This window comes from Rhizopus delemar, genomic scaffold (genome assembly GCF_000149305.1).
Source record: "Rhizopus delemar RA 99-880 supercont3.1 genomic scaffold, whole genome shotgun sequence".
NCBI lineage: Eukaryota > Fungi > Mucoromycota > Mucoromycetes > Mucorales > Rhizopodaceae > Rhizopus > Rhizopus delemar.
This window is the reverse complement of record NW_027137827.1, coordinates 2,271,609-2,285,899: the sequence shown is the minus strand read 5'-3', so window position 1 is coordinate 2,285,899 and position 14,291 is coordinate 2,271,609. Positions and strand designations below refer to the sequence as shown.

Genomic DNA, 14,291 nt, shown 5'->3' with positions numbered 1-14,291 from the left:
TTTCTTTTTCCTCTACAAGTCCTAAAATGCATGGTTCAGTGTTTAACAGTGTTTTAGCATGGAAAGATATGTAACCACTTGGGATATATGGACCAAAACATTGTTGATCAGCCTTTTTTTCATTTTCAGCATTTTGAGCATGTATATATCACCATATACAGCAAGTATACGTAAAAAAAAATAAATAAAAAAAAAACTTCTTTGAGTGACTATTATCATATGGTTAGATCAGATATCAAGTAATCTAAACGATTGAGCACGAAATCCATATTTTTCCAAACTGTCTATGAGAATATGCAACGCACTTATTGCACTGACCTTCATATCAAAGTCTACTTTTTACAAAACTCAATTCTTTTGCCATAAAGTTTCTCTACTGTTAAGGATCTTGTAGGTCTGCTGAAACCTATGGAAATATGAAGATTCAAGTCATCTTTGTCAGTGAGCACGTGTTTTCTATTATTGCTAATAGTACAATAGTTCTGAAAAAGAGACATTAATATTGTTAAACCCTTAAAACGTTGACAAACTTGATCTTAATATTGTACAAAATCGTTTACAAGATTTCACGCAGTGAGTCATCTTTAGAATGATCTTCAACTGAGATTTTTTGATCAACTTTCATCATCGCCATCTCCCTAGCTTCGGCAATTCCTAATACTGCTCTTCAAATTTATAGTTTCTGTAATGAGCACTTCACTGTCACTTATCTAGTTTAGGTCATTTTAGTAACTTTTTCTTCAGGCCCTATCGCCGCTCAGCAGACCAATAGACTAAGCAACTGCCTCTACTTTATAATACAAGAGCATCTTCTTTTTTAACGAACACCTTTGAATTGCTTCTTTTAAAGCATCGTACTTTATCAATTAAAGTAATAGTATTCGTAATTTGTCAGTTTCTTTTTTCATTGAATCTTGCATTGGGATAAATACATTTTCTGCACTACGCCAGATTTGTTTGTTCATTTTGAAATGCAGCATATATACTTTGTTTGCTTTGACTATATATCAATCACCTCTACACCTAATTGTATAAGTCATCTCCTATCTCTTTTACTGATAACTTCTAAAAAAAGTTCACTACAGGTCCTTGAAAAGGCAAATGAGAGCACATCAATCCGAATGAAAATCTATTTTAAATGGGCGATTTTAAAAGTTGGCGTTACACATCATTCACACATAAAAGAGACAGAAATATATAATGTGTTAAAAAGCAGAATTTTATTCTTTATGATTAAAATTGATTTTTGCAGAATTGAGAAATAATAAATCCCAACTTGGAAAGTAAAAATTTTACAATGTTGCTTAAAAGGAGAAAAAGTTGAAAAAACATAAAGGAAGAGTTGACTTTTAGACTGCATTGTGTACTGTAACACCTTGTCATTAACATATCTTTCGTACGACAAACTAGCGGGCTCAGTTAGAAGCCATAATGAATTGGGATACAAAATCGTTGTTTTGGGGAACATACTTCCATATGGAAAGTCCACGTTTTCAATTCATTTATAAAAGAAGAGGAAATGGAAACAAAAGTTTTCAAGATGCTTCTTGACCAAATTTATCCTTGCTTCTCTTTCTTTTCTTTTCTTTTCTTTTTTTTTTTTTTTTTTTTTTCTTATTTTCTCCTTTATTTTTACCTAGTTTATTTTAATCCGTAATCATTTAATGGGTAACGTACCTAGTAAATCAGATTTTAATGATTCCAGTGGTTCACCTGTACCCAAAAAACTTCAAATCCACGTTAAGCCATCATCTGAATCAAGAGAGCATTCTCCACAGAGCAACCGGTTCCCTTTTAATAATTCATCCGGCAAAAAACGTTCAGTAAAGATACAGGAAGGAAAGACAGTGAGCCCAGTACGGCATCAATTCGTTACTGCCGATCAAGCCACGCCGTTAACATCCCTATCAGCTCCTATCCTTCCAAAGAGTCCAAGACATTCACCAAGATCCATTTATGCCCAACTCAAAAGACATCGCGGTAGTCATGATTCTCAAAGTGAATCATCCATTATCTCTGAAGACGCCGAGCCTCCTCAATCTTCACGCGTTATCTTTTTCAAAGAAGTAGCAGCAGAGAAAAGCGCTGGTTTGAATCACTGTGTAATTCCATTCGGTGCAGAAAGAGAAAGGGATAGGTACATTAAATGCACTGGGGCATGAAAGACCAAAATTAACCTTCAATACTCTTTGTACGTATAATATTTAGACAAACAAGAGAGGTAATGGAAATTAGTAGGCAAATATTCCCAAGCAAAAGTTGTGTCTAATGTTTATTTTATAGCATTACATTTTGAAGCAAATATTCAAAGGAAACTATCATGTGGAATTAGAAAATCCAAAAAAGATATTGGATAGCGCTTGTGGAGTAGGTAATATATAAGCTATAAGAGATAAAAAAGATGTCTTGCTTGTTTATTATCAACGCAACCGTGGATTAGGTTTATGGTCTCTCGAGATGGGTATTGCCTTTCCTGATTGCGAAATCATTGGGATTGACATCTTATCACCTTCCGAAAAGTATGGTCAGGGTCTTGCTAAAGCCACATCTGCTGGTCAGATTAATAACGTTCAGTTTCAATATGAAGACATTTGTCAGCCTACTCTTTCTTTTTCGGACAGCACATTTGATTTTGTTTTTCAAAGAGATGTGGGGACCTTCATGTCCTATGAAAGATGGCCCAACTTAATGAAAGAGTTCTATAGAATAGTAAAGCCTGGTGGAAAAATTCAATTGGTAGAATATGGTAATGTTTGTTTTATGCTCCCATAAAATATTGATTTTTATCTTCTCAACAAACCTTTTGCTTAAAAAACATAGATATCAAATATCATAATCCAGGCCCTGTGTTGACCATAATCAATGAGTGGTACATTGCTGCATGTGCAGTAAGTGGTGTTCGATCAGATTATGCGTCATTTATTCCCGAATTTATGGAAAGTTCTGGATTTGTTAACATCAACCGGGAAGAATTTAACGTTCCTATTGGGGAATGGCCAACTGATGGTTGTAAGTATCAATCTTTTGTCTATTGTATTTTTATTCTTCTTTTAATATAGCCTTGATATAGTACAAAGACAATTTGGATACTTGTATAAAGAACAAATGAAGTTACTATTCAAATCAATGAAAGAATGGTGGTGCGATCATGCCAAAGTATCTCCACAGGAATATGAACAATTATGTAAAGACGCTATAAAAGAATTTGAAGAATATCATTGCATGGCAAAATGGATCATTTTTACAGCGGAAAAGCCAATGCCTAAATAATCCAATGCCTAGATTTAATGTATTACTGTAAATACCTTTACGAGCACACTGTATTAATTACTCCTTCTCCTTCCTGTCATTCCGTATTTTGTCTCTCCTTTTGTTCTATTTAAACTCGTATTATCCTCCTTTCTTTCCAAATTGTATGCAATATGAATAAATTTTAACTTCTTATGATTATATGACATGTGAAATAAGAGCATTCATTCATACTTGAAGCTCATTTGTGCTCATTTAAGTTTAAAAGCTTATTTATTATTCAGCCCTAGTTACTCAATTTACTAAAAACCCTAGTCCGTTTGAATCATTCTACTCGGAAGTACATCAATAGAATTAATTCTAAAAATTTTAGGAGTAAGCAAAATATTTTAGTCGACAATTGTAGCTATATGGTGGTCATCTTGGCATTAAATAATAAGCATCAATTGTAAAGCTAACTTTCTGGGCCGTATAGCATAGTTTTAATGACTTGTATATTGCAGTCATCAGCTGAAGTTAAATATGGTAACATTTAAAATGGCCATTTTTCCTTCTAAACTACTATCTGACCTTTGAGGATAGAAGACCTGCGATCAAATCAACTCTGTTCTGAAGCAATTAACAGATATCCTTCCACAAACTTGGATGGCTTTTTGGAGCCTTCAACATATTACGATCTAGCGGAATGTTATCTATCGTCTTATCAACCAGAAAATACCGTATAAATCAATACACACCGCTTCTTTCCTGTCAATATTGACGCTCTTAACCGCTCCTTTTATGTATATATTATCGACTTATTGGAGCGCTTTCTGTCCAACTATCTGCTCAAACTAGCCTCTTGGTAATGTTTCATTTGTAAATTCTTATGGCTAAAGGTGAATACACAAAATATACTCAAAGTATTCGCAACATTAGACCACTACTCCGCCTCATATTGTCAACCACTCTAACTTACAGCTAGGTCACTCTCCACAATTGACCTTTGTCCATGTTTGTAAACTTTGTTGGTGAAGTATCTTCAACCAACAACCATTCTCGTCACGCAATGTACTATAGAATATTTGCGATAATATCACGCAATACGTTGTTGAAGAGGGTGATCTAAGCTAGTTAACAACTCAATATATCATTTTATATATTCAATTGTTAGCTAATAATGCTTCTTGAACCAGTGTATCAGTTTATATTTCTTTTTAGAAATAATTGAGTTTAGTATAGTTATATAGTGAAAAAAAAAAAAAAAAAAAAAAAAAAAAAACCGGATGGCTTATCATTCTTTATTAACACTAGCTTAAAAATGTAATTTTTGTATAATCTTCGAATGGTCGACTCAAATTTTATGAACATAAAAGCTATAGCAAACATATCATACAACTGCTTACAACAAAAGCCATAAACAAATAATTAATAGCTCAAAATTTCGAATTCATATTGTATTAATGTTTTCTAAATAGGTAAGACAAAATTTTCTTTGAATAGATGGTACCCAGTTTTCCTTCAAATTGAACAAACTATTAATCCTTTATAAAAACAAAATTTAAATACCCAAGAAAGATATTTTTTTATAATGCTAGAGACAGATTAGTAAAAGCTAATGAGCAGCATTAAGCCTTTTGGCATGTCACGGATTTGTACCCTCCCCATATTTAGGTATTACTCTGTATGAAAACTAAGATCATTGGGATATAAGAAAGGTGTTGGTTTTTAAATACAGTAAATGGTTTTATATACAAATGTAGAGACAAGCACACTGTACAAATAAAGGACTTTATTAACCATTTCTTTGTCTTCTTGAAAACCAGAATTTGAGGTTGTTTTACCTAATAATTGTGTCAACATATCCCTAATTCTTCTGCTAGTATTGATCAGTCCTTGTTGCGCATCTATCGTTATTGCTTTGTATAATCTACTTAAATTGAGATACATTTTTTTAAAGCTTACTTTTCCTCTCTCTCGATACTATAGCATCTCACTTTTTTTTAGTCAGAGATATACTCTGCATTAGCTGGTTTTTGCCTTCTTTCTTTTTCACGCCAAATAATCGAACATTTTCAAAATTGTCAAGCATCTCGACAGATCAAAGTGACCTCGATTTTTTATATCTCCAGATAACGCACGGATAGAGATAACTGTTATCGCTTAAACTGGTTTCTTTACAGATATTGTCATAATCACTTTTTGCTTTCCATTTGCTTCAAGACTTTCCAAGTACTTTCTTGAAGTTGACAACATCGAAGCCATCAGATTTGATCTACAAAGAAGGTATTGGGTTTATCGCGTCAAATGTAATCACGTACACAATATTTTACTGATCAACAAAGAGATTATAGTTCTATCATATTATTTAATGGATCTCCCTTCACGTCGCGATTTCAATCTAAGTATGGATTGTGGACATTGGAGCCTTAGTATTACTCAATTTATTAAAATCAACATGTCATTATAGGACATTAAGATGCGCTTGTTCCTTTATTGTATGATGTGCCGATTTGAAAAAGATTTCTAGCAGGAACATCAACCAGAAAATGAGGATGTCTGAATAACTTAAAGAGTATTCTAGTAAAGAATAGGAATAAAAAAATACTTTTATTTATAACAATTAGTTTGTATATTGGGTAAATAAATTATTTTTTTTTTAACCAAAAACTCTGTAGATTCAATCGAAGCTTTTGATTTCCCATTTAGGAAGTCGATTTCCATCTTTTCGCAAAAGATTATTATGTCATTTTGGATCAAATTTCCTATTAAATTAAAAGGACCCTACCTTTTACTTAATAAAGGCAAACAGACAGCACATTACATACTCCGACTCGTCATTATACAGGATGATGACATGAATGTGTCATTTTTGTTTAAGAATTTATTTTTTTTCTTTAAAACGCGTTTTTTGCTTTCTTTTTACTTTATCATTATATCAAATGTCCACTATTAAAACAACAACCACTACTACCACTACAACAAATATTATTTCTGGAAAGCAATCTAGAGTATCCAAATTTTTATTAGATCCTTGGTCTACTGCCAAAGTTGTTGTTCCATCAGCAGCTATTCAACTTATCCTTCACAAAACTGTTGTAAACAAGTTTTCCTTGCGTGAACTTACACTTGGTTTGACTTTATTAAATGCTATATGGTTTGCTACCACATTGAATATGAGCTACATCGAAACCCCACTGTTAGCCAACGTACCTAGCCTTGATGAATGGCAAAAATTAGATGTAGGTCGCCATAGATTTAACTGGATTAATAAAATTGAGGTAAGTTTATAAACTGTAGAAGGAGAAAAGAAAAACACATGGAAACTAAAACAGGTTTATATAAAAAGGCTACTGTAAGTTTGGTTAGCCTTGACTTGTTTTTAAATTGGCATAGTCGTATCATCAAACATAATGGCTTTATTGATCATGCATTGAAAGCAGCAGTTATTGCACCTATCGCTATCACGGCTATTCAATCTGTTTACTTCTTACCAAGATTGAATAAACGCGCTGTTCAAGTCAGTCGAGGTGAAACAACAACAAAGGAGCTCTGGGACCGTGATCCTTTCTTCTTGAAGGGTCATCGTGGTTACATCACCATGGATACCATTAAGATCTCTGCTTTGGCTGTAGCAGGCCTTCGATTTGGATTGATGTTGAAAAACTAAGCCTTTTTATTCTAATTTGTAAAAACAATAAATTCTAACATCTCAATGGTATTTAAAAATCTGTGATTTGGTACTGCAGGCACTGCAATATACTTGCTTGCATTTCTTTATTTATATAATATATCTGTATGTGTGCGTGTAAATATACATTGTAAAATGAAAGGTGTGACTATGCATATAACTAGACACATCATTTAAAGCTCAGCTTTAAAAGGACACATACGCTTTGTAGAGGCTATTGAATGGTGAAGGAGGTGTAGTCAAAATGTCAGATGCTTCTTGATCAATATCACTAGGCGAAACAGTTGAGTAAAAGAAAGGAGCTTGAAGCATTAAGTTATGGTTTGTATCTAGTGTTGGATCTTCACTTCCTTTTGTGGGTTCATTTGTGTATTGCATCATAAAGGGCTCAGGTGTTGCGGATGGGGATAAAGTATACTCTCGACATACATCGAGTCCAGGTAAAGTGTTTATCATTTTTGTTGATAATTCAGGTGCCAACAGCATAATATCGAACAAAGCATTTTTGAATAACTCATAATTTCCTTGCAAGCTGTGAACAGGGACGATACTAGCTTGCTGATCTTCTGTAAAGTCACCACAGCTAACCCAGTCTTGATCTTGTTGAAATCGTAGCATCTTGAAGGAAAGTGGCAGTCGAACATGAATATCCAGTTGCCCTGTATGCTGTAAATGGATATATTGTATCTGATCAAAGCCAATCTCAATTTTAAATTGGTGCTCTCCTATTCTTATTTTCCAAACAAAGATACGATTTGAAAGGAGAATATCACAAGACAGGTCCCACTCGAGTTCTTCTTGCTCAGAGCTAAACCGTGTCCATGTGCCAATGCGGAGTACACTAGGCTGAAGTGGAATGATCTCTATCGGAGCTTGATGGATTTGGCCAAGACTTGAAACTAAAACGGATTATGAATATCAGTGTGAATGGAAAACTTATTTGTATTTACTTTGAGAAATTGTTAAATCTTCAGACATGGCTCGTTGATTTTGTTGCATTATCTCAATATCAGATAATAATTGAAGAGACTTTGGTTCAGGTTTAGAAATAGAACGAGGTCGTTTACGAATGGTTTGTAGTTGAGGTTCTTCGAATGCTTTTGGTGTCACTAATGAACGAAACGTAGGCTGATAGCGAGGTAAATCTTGCTTTTGATCTCTTAAATACATTTTCATCTTCTTTTGCTTGGCTCTACGGTTTTGAAACCATATTTGAACTGTTCTTTCAGAAACTGAGAGTTTTTTGGCTAATCGGCTACGTATCGAAGAATCCGGAAGTGAATTTTCTTGAAAAGAACATTCAAGTACGGATACTTGAGTCGAAGAAAGATGAGTACGCTTTCTTGTTGAGGTTTTGTCCATTTTTGTGCCAGCACAAATTAAAGTAAAATAAAAAGAAATGAAAAAAAAAAAAAAATGAAACGAAGAATAATTGGACCAGCCCAAATCTTGTACTTTCCAAGAAAAAATAGATAATGGTTACACTTATGAATTCTAGCCCTTTTCTTCCCATCAAAATATCTGTTTGTTATTACACCAACAAAGGACCTGGAATATTCTTTTTTTAGGGTCTAATTGGATATGTTTAATTGTCATTGGTGCCTGGGAAGATCAATTAGTCGCCGCAAAAAAGAGAGTAAGTTGAAACAAGGTAATGCTATTTGTTGACCAGCTTATTGTTCCAAAAAAAAAAAAAAAAAGTGATCGGAATTGAACAAGTCACTTTTTTTTTTATTTATAAATAAATCCCTGATTCTACCCTTTTCTTCACTGTAATTTTTTCTTTTAACAAATCATACAATGGCAAAAGGAAAAACAGTTAGAATTAAATCAGAAGAAGAAGAAGCTCAAGTAACGCCAGGTTTGTTACAGATTTGCATTTGACAGATTGAAAGGTTAAACAAGGATTTTATTTTTGTCTCCAGATACAATCCCTTTAGTACCACCTCCTTCTGCGACACATCTTAGTAGGAAAACTTCAAGTGATGATCCATCTTACTTTACAGTTGAAATGCAAAACCAAGAGGACCCTTTCTTTTATGCTAATTCTCAAGAGACGCGTCCGTTACATGAGTCTTGGGCCTCTAATAAGACAATAATCGAAAATCCATTTGATGATAATTTGAGTAAACAAAACACAGCGATGAGCGAGATACCAAAGGCAATGGAAGAGGAACCATTGACTGAAAAAAGCAAAGACTTGAATACGAATAGTCTAGTTGATGAGGATAGCGATCATGAGTTTGATTGGAACGACGATCCTGAACATGTCAAGCCTAAACGCAGAAGAACAGCCAGGGAGCGTATCCAGGCAGCCATGCGGAACCCTTGCTGCTGGCACTACCTTTCTCCTTTACTGAAACGTATCATTATTGCCTTTTTTGGCTCTTGTCTCTTCATTGTTGTTGCTGTCATTATTTATTTGACGTTACCCAAACCAACAGAAGCTGAACAGCAAAACCCAGACTTCAAGAATGTGCGAAGTAATGTTCAATGCTGGATGTATTGGGCTGCCTTCATGTGGCATATCTTTTGGATTACGACTTTTGCTTTAGATTCTGTACCTTCCATTGTATCTCTTTGGATAAAAACATTTAGAGGTAGAAGATCTGAAAGAGTGAAATCATATATGGAGGTAAATAGAAAAAGAATAAGCTTAATACCTTTTGTATGCTAAATGGGATCGAACAACTTAGTATTATATGAGCTTGAAAGGAAACTGGTGTCTTGTTCTTTTGGCTGCGTGGAATATTGGATCCTGGGTGTTTTTAATTAACGTTCCATTTCCTGTAAATTTTTCTTAATTAGATTTTTATGTATTTGAACTGACTTTGATTTATTTTTAGTCCATCAAACTCCACCCTTATTCAAGCGTCATTACAAAAGCTTTTGGATGCTTATTGGCTGCTGCTGGTTTATTATTTGGTCAAAAAACAATCATTCAAGTCATTGGTAATTATAAAAAATTTTCAACTTAAACTGGTTTATTCATATCCTTCATTTTGATTAGCTGTCAAATTTCATCGTACCGCTTTTAAAGATCGACTTGAAGAAAACAAAAAGAGCTTGAAAAGTAAATTGCTATTAATTAAATTTCCCACCTAAACTTACAAAGTAATAACTTTATCTTTCCCACATCTAGTCCTTGACACACTTAGTAAATCGGAGAAAAAGAATCGTCCTCAATCTGGTCCTGCACTTGCCAATCGAAACAATCGTCTTAGAAATCGCAAATCGCCTCAGAATCAACAATATGCTGGTCAATTATGGGATTCTGATGAGACACACGCAAGGCCAGTCACTTTGACAGACGCTGCTGCACAACAACCTTCTTCATTTGATATTTTCAAAAAAGGTATCTCCCAAATTGTCTTGGCTGATAAGCCTTCTAGTGCCGTCTCTGGTCGCCTTGAAAAGAATAAAATGGATATTAATTCGGACGATTACGCCAAAAAGGTAGCCAAGAAGCTATTCTATTCTTTAGCTTATCCAGATGGCCACATTCCAGGAATGGAGGAAGACAAAAAGCTCAAATTGGAACTTCATCATTTTCGTCCTTACTTTAAGGAACGTGAAGAGGCCCAAGAGGCGTTCAAAGTATTTGATAAGGATGGTAATGGTAATTTGACTAGACGTGAATTCCGTGACACAGTCGTATACATTTATCGGGAACGAAAAGGGCTGGCCCAGGCTATTCGTGATACCAGTCAAGCTTTAGGCAAGGTTGATGGCACTTTACTGGTTATTACTTGTTTGGTTACTCTATTGATTAGCTTAGCGGTGTTTAGGGTTGACTTTTGGAGTGCCCTTGTTCCTTTTGGTACCCTTTTGGCCGCCTGTACATTCATCTTTGATTCATCTGCTAAAGCACTTTGTCAAGGTATCATTTTCCAATTTGTGACGCATCCTTATGATGCTGGTGACATGGTTATGATTGATGGTTCCTACATGACAGTCGAAAATATTGGTATCTTGGGCACTGTCTTTATCAGCTCTGACGGAACGAAGCTCTATGCTCCTACATCTGTACTTTTGACCAAGATTATATCTAACGTACGTCGCTCAGGTAGTATGGGAGAGACATTGACATTCAACATCGACTTTCGAACAGAAAATGATACTATTCTTTTATTACGTGATAAATTGTCAGAGTGGGTTGAAGCTCAAAACCGTGACTTCGCACCAGGGTTTGATATGCGTGTGGCTCAAATATTGGATATGAATCAAATCATTCTGACCGTCTGGTTACCTCACAAGGGAAATTGGGTAGAACTTGGTAAACGATTTCAACGAAAGACTCGCTTTATGTTGGCTCTCAAGTCAATCTTGACAGAACTTAATATTCGTTATGAATTACCTGCACAAAGAATTACTTCTAATACTCAAAATCCATACGAGGCCATACAACACTCAAAGCCTCAAAACTTTGGCGAAAGTGAGCTGTCTCGATCGGGCTAAACAAGTCTGCATGAAAGATAAACTATGTTCTTAAGCTTGTACAGTTAAATATATAAAAAAAAGTAAAATAAACAATGTACTATACCATTCTATCTTTCGTATAAGTGTATGCATTTCTAAGAAATAAAGACACGCTTTTTATTATGAATGCTAATTTTAGAGTAATTATGAGATTAAATAAAATCTAACGTAAGATTCTTATTAGCAGCTTAACAACCATACGGCGTCATTTATCATCACTTATAAGAGGAAGCAGCATTGGATTTTACCTTCAAGTATGCAGAAACGCATTTAATTTTGGTAAGAAAAAAGTATTTGTGTACCTTTATTTTATTTCGAATGTCAGTCCACAAGCATAAATTCTAGATTCTTTTTTTCTGCTCATTCCTTCAGATTTAATCAAAGGTGAATGTAAAACTTTTTTGTTGTTGCTGATGACTTCGAGTATCTGAATCATTCTGCTTGATTTTTAATATGATAGTAAAAATTTATGGTAAGGAAATTCCTTTTTAACTTTTTTTAGCTCTTTTTACTAATCTCATTTTAAATTCCCATCATCTTTTACAATTCACTCAGTGTCTGCTTTAGCAAAAGTCTAATATTCTAATTTATTGTATCTACAACATGAAAAAAGTTGGGTAAGGGGTACTCATTTGACTTGAATTCGACATTATATTATTTGTATAAAGCAGGCTCACTGATGAGATGTTGGCAACAAGACATCTCAACTTCATGCAACAATTGGTAGATGCTTCAGCTTAGGGACTCCTTATATTACTGTGAAAACTGTAAAAAGACTCACAGCAAAAAACGGAAAGAAAGTTTACAGTGCACAGTTAGATATATTTGGGGATGTTCTCGTAAAATATGCATTTGATAAAGATTGCCCTAAAAAACGCACGCACACAAGAATCAGAAAAGAGAAAGTCAGACAAAAAACAAGGAATTATTTGTACATATCTGGGCTCTTCAGGTCATATCTTATGATTAGTATTCATTTGCTAATTATAACGAAAAAAAAGGTTAAGGAGAGAAAGATTCATGTAAGTTGACGATAAAATGGTAACGATTCTTGTTCCTTTAATCGTGTAACAACACAAAGTGGGTCAGTTCTTTCGTGTAACTTTGATGGTTGAACGATAAAAAAATGCATACATCATTATTAAACGTTGTGCAAAAAAAAAAAAAAAATTTCAACAATAAACCTTTCTCATTTATTCTTGAGAAGAATCTTCAAGTTCATCTCCTTCAAACTCAGGTAAATCCAATGTTCTTGTAATTGCATCCAGTTGTCTAATTCCTTTAGTAGCTTTCTCTGAAGACATCAATTGATATTTTTCTTTGTAATGATATATGATTGCTTGTACAGTAACATCTTTCAGTAAGCGTACAGAAGACGCATTTTCAAAAAATTCATCTTGATCAACATAAGGTTCGTCTAGCCAATATTCCCAGACAGATTTCAAGATCCTATCTGTCATCTAATGAAACGATTGTTTAATAACATCTAACGTAAGTGCTTTATCATTTTACCTGATTCGTTATGTACACTTTTAAAGTTGCATCATCATATTCCATATCTCTTCTTTTGATACTCATGACTCTAGAAAGGTCATCAAATATTCTTCTCAGTTTCAATCGGTATTTGTTGAAATTCTTCTGCAGCAAGCCAACAAGCCTATTGGTCGGCCCAATCTCCTGGCCAGTATACACCGTCATGGCAACATTAGCAGCCTCTCCGTCAGTAACATATCTGCAGTTAATAAATAGACGACGCTGTCTTCTAAGGTATTCTTCCCATTTGTATCTTGTGTCCGTATCGGTATTTAAAGGTATCTTAGAGCTCAGTGAAGAGGGTATTACTGCATCATTCTCTTGTTTTATTGATGCTTCAGGATTAACCGGGAATGTAAAGGCTACTTTCTTGATAGGTGATAGAAAGCTGGTAAATACGGAATTTTTGACAGTGGATGCAGGCTCCTTTTTCATAGTCGGCAACTGGCTAGAAGTATTGGTTCTGTCTGAATCTGAGCATCTTTTGTTATTTGTAGGTAAGTTCTTTTTCATTGATGGAGTTCTTGCTTTTGTGCTATACATTAACTTCTTTATATGTGTGAAAAAAAAAAGGTTAGAGACACGCTTTTTTTGAAAAGGAAATTTTTTGGAAGCAAACCTTAAATGTTATCATTTTTGAAGGAGCCCCTTTTTTTCTAATGACAGGGGGTAAATCACTATCCGAAAGACCACTTGAGGATTGATCCGAACTACTTGAGCTATTAGAATCAACATCACTAGAATCACTAGAAAAACTAGCGGTGCCAATACTGCTTGCATCACTTGAATCGCTAGTATAGTCACTATCCGAACTAGAGGTGCTTGAGGATGAAGAAAGGGAAGGACTCTTTTTAATGGTTGAGTGGATACGTCCTCTAGATCTTTTCTTCTTTGATTTTGTGCCTGTTGAAGGAGGGCTGCTGAATCGCGCTCTCTTTTTTTGGGGTTTAAGAGAAGATATCTTTACCGACTTGGCGGGTGCTGTTGATACGCGTCCAGTACTGGGAGAGTTGCTTCGGAGTCTACTTGCTCTAGGTGTGTTAGGTGGAGGTAAAACTGTGTTATTATCCAAACGCAACAATCTCAACTCTCGCTTTCTTCGAGAGTATTTTGGCCTTGTCCTCGCTTGCTTATCGGTGCTAGTACAATCGCTAGTAGGGGCAGGAGGAGCGGTATTGTTATTATGATCAATTTTGACAGAAGATTGATCAGTCATTGAAGGCCGTCTAGGATTTAGAGAAGGAGTAACCACAGGTTTAGATGGTATTGGTGAAGACACAGGTGGCAAGAATACAGATGATGATGAATGAGGAGAACTTGGTATAATAGGTGAGGGTGTCGAAGGTGGAGTGGGTGTCAT

The 14,291-nt window shown here is 34.8% G+C and overlaps 5 protein-coding genes across 5 annotated transcripts; 3 read left to right on the top strand and 2 right to left on the bottom strand.

Annotated features, from left to right (window-relative positions):
• Positions 1-1,664: 1,664 nt before the first annotated feature.
• Positions 1,665-3,070, top strand: RO3G_00898 (uncharacterized protein; the record flags this gene model as incomplete). The annotated part of the gene is made up of 5 exons (XM_067655489.1): positions 1,665-2,102; positions 2,284-2,371; positions 2,441-2,746; positions 2,821-3,009; positions 3,060-3,070. 5 exons carry the CDS (start codon positions 1,665-1,667, stop codon positions 3,068-3,070), a joined length of 1,032 nt encoding a protein of 343 aa, XP_067511590.1.
• A 3,100-nt stretch (positions 3,071-6,170) lies between these two features.
• RO3G_00897 (uncharacterized protein) lies at positions 6,171-6,898 on the top strand (the record flags this gene model as incomplete). Its single annotated transcript, XM_067655488.1, has 2 exons — positions 6,171-6,509; positions 6,578-6,898. 2 exons carry the CDS (start codon positions 6,171-6,173, stop codon positions 6,896-6,898), a joined length of 660 nt encoding a protein of 219 aa, XP_067511589.1.
• Positions 6,899-7,105: 207 nt separating this feature from the next.
• On the bottom strand, positions 7,106-8,281 carry RO3G_00896 (uncharacterized protein; the record flags this gene model as incomplete). The annotated part of the gene is made up of 2 exons (XM_067655487.1): positions 7,106-7,818; positions 7,870-8,281. The coding sequence occupies 2 exons, from the start codon at positions 8,279-8,281 to the stop codon at positions 7,106-7,108; spliced, it is 1,125 nt and encodes a 374-aa protein (XP_067511588.1).
• A 438-nt stretch (positions 8,282-8,719) lies between these two features.
• Positions 8,720-11,377, top strand: RO3G_00895 (uncharacterized protein; the record flags this gene model as incomplete). Its single annotated transcript, XM_067655486.1, has 6 exons — positions 8,720-8,780; positions 8,845-9,554; positions 9,616-9,708; positions 9,766-9,871; positions 9,930-9,992; positions 10,062-11,377. 6 exons carry the CDS (start codon positions 8,720-8,722, stop codon positions 11,375-11,377), a joined length of 2,349 nt encoding a protein of 782 aa, XP_067511587.1.
• A 1,214-nt stretch (positions 11,378-12,591) lies between these two features.
• RO3G_00894 (uncharacterized protein) lies at positions 12,592-14,291 on the bottom strand (the record flags this gene model as incomplete). Its single annotated transcript, XM_067655485.1, has 4 exons — positions 12,592-12,858; positions 12,911-13,435; positions 13,551-13,778; positions 13,899-14,291. The coding sequence occupies 4 exons, from the start codon at positions 14,289-14,291 to the stop codon at positions 12,592-12,594; spliced, it is 1,413 nt and encodes a 470-aa protein (XP_067511586.1).